The sequence below is a fragment of the Rhinopithecus bieti genome, unplaced genomic scaffold (assembly GCF_001698545.2).
Source record: "Rhinopithecus bieti isolate Rb0 unplaced genomic scaffold, ASM169854v2 scaffold_42745, whole genome shotgun sequence".
NCBI lineage: Eukaryota > Metazoa > Chordata > Mammalia > Primates > Cercopithecidae > Rhinopithecus > Rhinopithecus bieti.
Genome location: NW_016819184.1, coordinates 3,841,429 through 3,847,944, shown reverse-complemented (window position 1 = coordinate 3,847,944; position 6,516 = coordinate 3,841,429). Strand labels below are relative to the sequence as shown.

General features: G+C 38.3%; 1 protein-coding gene across 7 annotated transcripts in view; it reads left to right on the top strand.

The window, feature by feature from the left end:
- The window catches only part of FANK1 (fibronectin type III and ankyrin repeat domains 1), a 120,355-nt gene that overhangs the window by 63,248 nt on the left and 50,591 nt on the right, over positions 1-6,516 (top strand). For 4 of the 7 annotated variants that reach the window (XM_017858629.1, XM_017858632.1, XM_017858630.1 and 1 more), the window contains exon 1: positions 4,334-4,377. The exons of the other annotated variants lie outside the window; for them this stretch is intronic. In XM_017858629.1, the coding sequence (XP_017714118.1) occupies positions 4,338-4,377 (40 nt within the window). In that variant the 5' untranslated portion in view covers positions 4,334-4,337. Of the gene's footprint in view, positions 1-4,333; positions 4,378-6,516 lie in introns of those variants that run through there. 7 annotated transcript variants of the gene reach the window in all.

Sequence of the window (6,516 nt, the reverse complement as noted above, 5' to 3'; positions counted from 1 at the left end):
TTTTTTTTTTTTTTTTTTTTTTTTTTTTTTTTTTTTTCTCATAGATGGATTTTATAGATTTTTTTGGGAGGAAAATCACAGAGGTAAAAATGTGATTTTTGTTACCTCAAATTAAGAATATATACTATCCACATGACTTAACTACTGTTGATTATTTATTTAGTTAGTTAGTTAGAGACGGAGTCTCTCTCTGTCACCTAAGCTGGAATGCAGTGGCACAATCTCAGCTCACTGCAACTTCCACCTCCCAGGTTCAAACAATTCTCCTGCCTCAGCCTCCCGAGTAGCTGGGACTACGGTGCCTGTGACCATGCCCGGCTGATTTTTGTATTTTTAGTAGAGATGGGGTTTCACCATATTGGCCAGGCTGGTCTTTAACTCTTGACCTTGTGATCCAATCACCCTGGCCTCCCAAAGTGCTGGGATTACAGGCATGAACCACGGTGCCCGACCGTACTGTTGATTATTGAATCATCTGGCTGAGGTAGTGTTCGTCAGGTTTCTCCATTGCAAAGTGACGCTTTCCCCCTTCCTTTCCATGTACTTTGTGGAAGCCTCTGTGTGCAGCCACACTTCAGGAGTGAGGAGTTATGCTGCAGCTCCTTGAGGGGAGACTATCTAATGAGTTATTTGCATAGGAGTTTTGCCTCTTCTCCTGTGTTTGTTTATTCACTCATTTATATCAGTATGGACTGAGGAATATGTTTATACTTTCAGTTTTAATCCAGTGCTGTTTAATTTATTCAAATGTTGCAGTTTTGGTCATTGGAAGTTTTTTCGGTTTGTTTCTCCTGTGTCCCGTTGGCATCCCTCTTCTATAGTGGGATGGGCTTTTTAAAAACAAACAAAAATGAACTTACATTTTGGCACAATAAGATGCTCTAGACTCGTTTTGTATAATTTCCTGCCCTCAGTCTTGAATCGGCTATTTCTCAAAGGAGTTCTGAGAAATGTATCAGTGTCTACTTACCTGTTTATACAAATATACCTGCAAATATTTGTTTATGTGAGTTAAACTAAAAGTGAGTCCAACTGATATCTCCAACTGTAATTCATTACCACATGGATCATTCTAGTCTCCTTCCCTTGCTTATATGTTAACTCTACTCCAACAGAAATCTAGCCTTCATCATCTGCCATTAATTTACCTAGTTGTTCATTTCCCGTATACATGCACAGCAATTTCAGAATTGTTAAGCTGTATCTCTGTGGGAAATGTGTTATCAACTAGAGTACAGCGCTTATGTCCAGTTTCCTTTGCTTTTAGTCTCAGAAACTGCACTCATTGCCAGAGTTTAGGGCAAAACCCTTTCCCCTTACTCCTTCAGTAAAGTTATTTCATCCATTCGTAACACAGCTAAATTATATACAATTTTGTTAGTCATCTATATCTTGATATTTCTTGTATCATCAACATGTTGTCATAGTCTGCATTCTAACTTGGGATTCCCCAGCTTCCTAAATGCTTCTCTAAACTTTGCAACACTAAACTTCATTATTTGTACTGTGAAGTTCTACAGACTTTCACAAATGCAGTGTCATATAGCCACCATTCTAGTACCATCAAGAATAGTGGCCGGGCACATTGGCTCACGCCTGTAATCCCAGCACTTTGGGAGGCTGAGGCAGGTGGATCATGAGGTCAGGAGTTTGAGACCAGCCTGGGCAAGATGGTGAAATCCTGACTCTACTAAAAATAAAAAAATTAGCCGGGCGTGGTGGTGGGCACCTGTAATCCCAGCTGCTCGGGAGGCTGAGGCAGGAGAATCACTTGAACCCCAGAGGCAGAGGTTGCAGTGAGCTGAGATCGTGTCACTGCACTCTAGCCTTGCTCTGTCTCAAAAAAAAAAAAAAAAAAAAAAGTTTTACTCCCTGAATAAAATCCTCCATCTGTCACCTATTCAACCCTTCTTCCCTCTTCTTAAGCTCCTGATAACCACTGTTCTTCTTACTGTTTCCATGGTTTTACCTATTCCAGAGTGGTATATAGTTGGGATAATACAGATGTACCTTTACAGACTAGGTTCTTTCACTTAGAAATATGTATTTAAGTTTCCTCCATGACTTTTCGTGGCTTTGACAGCTCACTTTCTATCACAGAATAACAAATATTCCATTGTAAAAATACCAGTTTCTCCATTCCCTTATCAAAGGACCTGTTGCTTCTAGTGTTTGGCCTTATAAATAAAGGTGTTGTAAACATTCAGGTACAAGTTTTAAAATAAACTGGGCAGTTACCTCGGTGCATGATTGCCGAATCCCATGATAAGACTGTGTTTAACTTTGTAAGAAACTTCTGAAGTGGCGGTACCATTTAGTAGTCCCAACAGCAATGAAGGAGGGTTCCTGTTGCTCTGCATCTTTGCTGGACTTGGGTATCATTAGGCTTTTGAATTATAGCCATTCTAATGTGTGTATACTGGCATCATGTTTCAGTTTGCAATTCCCTAATGACATTTGATGATGAGAATCTTTTAGTATGCTTATTTGCCATTGGTACATCTTTGGTAAAGTTTTTATTCAGATCTTAATTTCTTAATGGGGCTTTTTTTCTTGTTGGGTTTTAAGAATTCTTTGTACATTTTGGATACTATTCTTTTATCAGGTGTGCTTTGCAAATACTTGCAGAATGCCTTCATTTTAAAATTGGTAAATGCATTTATTTCATTCTTGTTCCCGAAGGGAATTTTGGCTGAGCATATAGTTCTCCGAACAGCTCCTTTTCTCTTCTGTCTGCAGATCTTACTATATTACTGTCTAGTCTGCATTGTCATCTTTGAGAATTCTGTCATTCTGACCTTTTTTTGTAGATGATGTGTGTGTGCTCTCTAGTTTTTGGGATCATATTATTGCCTTTGATATTCTGCTGTTTCATATTTATGTGTCTAGGCATGTTTTTATTGGGATCCTGGAATTTTGAATTCATATTTTTAATTAGTTATGACACACTTTCCTGTAAATATTTCCTCTCTTCTCTTCCTTTTATTATTCCTTTCTGGTTCTCTGATTAAATATATGCATGATCTTCTCATTTTGTTTTTTTAACCTCTATTTGTGTTTTCCATCTTCGTTTTATTTTGGGTAAATTGAGTCAATTCTTCAGATATGTAATTATCTGTTTATCTTTACCTTATTTGCATTTGACCTACCTACTTTATTTCAACAATATGTAGGAATTTCCATTTGCTTTTTTCCTCAACTATTTCTGCTAATTCCTAGCTCTTTAATACTCACTTTGTAATAGAATCTTCTGTTTCTTTAAAGTTTTGTACATAGCTCTTGGATATTCTGAATCTGACACTCCAGCCTCTTTGGTTCTTGGAGAGTGTATATCTCTGACTGCAGTTTGCTTGCCTCCCCTTGTGTTTAATCTTTGATTTTAAACTGGGTAGCTAACTTGGTGAGTCCTTTCTTTAGAGAGCATTTGCATCTGCCTCTGGCGGTAGTCAAGAGGCTTATCCAAACCATGATCATATTGGATCCACTGGAGACTTTTGTTCAAAGCAGGAGTCTCAGGTTCAGCTTCTATTTCTTGCTGCTTTCCAAGTTCAGTATCCCCACATCATGGCTGCTATATTAACCTGGCCTCATGGTAATCTTATTCCTCCATCTATGTGCAGATCAGGCCAGCTCTGCTTCTCCACTGCTCTCACTGCCTGCTTCTCTGGTCTGAGTCCTCTCCCTCTCTAGATTCCTTGGCTTCTGTCTTCTGGGTGCTGTTGCAGTGGCTTTGGAACATGGAGACACTGGTTTGTTCTTTCTGGTTTCTGACTGATCGGAGGTCTACTCATATTTAAAATTTTTAATTTGGTGGCGAGAGGGTGTAGGGAGAAAGGGTGGGATGTCCCTGGATGGTTCTTCTACATTTTATGAGAAATGCTTCAAAGGATGTGTCCCAGCCCAAGTCTAATTGTTGTAGAGTGGAGAGTCCTTCAGTCTGATAGTTTTTGATGACTGAATCTGATCACTTTTCATGACCTGTCATGCTACCTGCCTGGTCCGTCCTTCATCATATTTGCACCTGGATTACTGAGTTGCCTCCTGTCTGATCTCCCGCTCCTGCCTTCACCTCACTTTGGTCTATTTTCAATATGGTAACCAGAGGGCTCCTGTTAAAACCTAAATCTGATCATGTCGCTCCTTGGCTCAGAATCCTTCACTTGCTTTCCGTAATTTCTTTTTGAGATTTATCTACACTATTACATGTACCAATAGTTCATTTTTATTGCAGGCTAGTATTTCATTGTGTAGGTATAACACTATCCATTTATCTACTGATTGGCATTTGGCGTGTTTTTAGGTTTTGGTGATTATGATTAAAGCTGCTCTGAACATTGATGTACAAGCCTTTGTGTGGACATGCTTCATTCATTTTCGGTAAATACCTCGGAATGGAATTGCTGGTTCATTGGGCAGGTCTATATTTAACTTTGTTAGAAACTGCCAACTGTCTAAAATGGTTATACAATTGCAGGTTTCCACCCACAGTGTATGAGAGTTCCAGTTGTTCCACATCTTCACCAACATTTGGTATTTTCAGTCTTTTTGCATTCTAGGCATTCTCAGCATTTCATTGTCATTTTTACTAGCATTTCCACAATGACTAGTCATCTTACTGTATCCTTATTGGCCATTTGTCAGTTTTTTGTAAAAGATGATTTCAAATATTCTACTCATTTAAAAATTGGGTTGTGGCCAGGCATGGTGGCTCACGCCTGTAATCCCAGCACTTTGGGAGGCCCAAGTGGGCGGATCACCTGAGGTCAGGAGTTTGAGACCAGCTTGACCAACATGGAGAAATCTCATCTCTACTAAAAATACAAAATTAGCTGGGAGTAGTGGCACATGCCTGTAATCCTAGCTACTCGGGAGGCTGAGGCAGGAGAATTGCTTGAACCTGGGAGGCGGAGGTTGTGGTGAGCCGAGATCGTGCCATTGTACTCCAGCCTGGGTAACAAGAGCAAAACTCCATCCCCCACCAAAAAAAAAAAAAAGAAAAAAAAAATTGGGTTGTATGTCTTCTTGTTAGTTGTAAGCATTTTTAATATATTCTGGATGTAAGCCTTTTGTTAGACTTACGTATCATCAATATTTTTTTCCTACTCTGTGAATTGCCTTTTAATTTTCTTAATGGTGATTTTCAAAGAGTAGAGGTTTTCAATTTATTGAAACTCAATTTATCAAATTATTTTCTTTTGTAGTTAATGTTTTTTGTGTCCTATATAAGATATCTTTATCTTACCCATGATTGTAAACATTTTTTCTAACATTCTATGTATTTTGCTCTCAGTAAATATTTGCTGAATGAATACATTTGTTTTTATACTTATCCTACATATGTATATATTTATAAACAGCAGATTATTTTACATATTTTATAAGCTAACATTGAATATGAGCTGAAGTAAAGCATAGTGATTCCAGGTGGACTCTAAATAACAGATACTATAACTTATCTAATAGATGATGAGAAAATGGATAGTATCTTGTGATGTAAACATATCTCAATTTATTTATCTACTCTTCTGCTGAAAAGATTAGTTCCAATTTTTTGTCACTACAGTACTGATGCTACCATGATCATTCTTGGCTAGGTCTTCTTGTATACATGTGTTAATGTGTCTTTAGACCTTGTATCTGGTAGCAGAAGGTGGATAATCTTTAGGGGACTTTCACTTGAAATTATATACAGTTGGTACGTTGACATATGCTCCTTTTAAAGGGCATTTTGGCAATATGTATCAAAATTAAACCTATACACATCCAAAAACTCAACAATTCTACTTCTAGGAATTTGCCATAACATATCTAAAATATTTTCATCACTATGTAAAGTGCACAGTTTTATTGAGGTGTTGTCTGTAAAATTATTTTATACAGAGAGTACCCTTGTTTTAAAATTGAGTTAAAATCCCATGTACTAACATATAAAAATATCTACCAGTAACTTGTTAATTTAAAAAGGCAAGCTTGGGCTGGATTCAGTGGCTCATGTCTGTAATCCCAGCACTTTGGGAGGCCAAGGTGGGCAGAACAGATCTCTTCAGGTCAGGAGTTTGAGACCAGCCTGGCCAACATGGTGAAAACCCTGTTTCTACTAAAAATACAAAAATTAACCCAGCGCCATGCGCCTGTAATCGCAGCTACTCTGGAGGCTGAGGCATGAGAATTACTTGAATCTGGGAGGCGGAGGTTGCAGTGAGCCATAAGCCATGATTGTGCCACTGTACTTCAATCTGGGAGACAGAGTCTTGCTCTGTGTCACACACCCACACAGCAAAGTACCTTGTCACACACACACACACATACACACACACACTGCAAAACAGCACCTTGAATATGATGGCTTTTTGTAAAATTTTATGTATCCATGCTAAATAAATCTTTGAAAGAATGTTCGCTGGTGGTCCTCTCTGGGTGGTCGGGGGTGTGGATATGAGAGAACTTTCATTTTCTGCTTCAGTATTTCTGTATTGCTTGATATATACGTATCTTTAAAATACACATTTTAAAAGT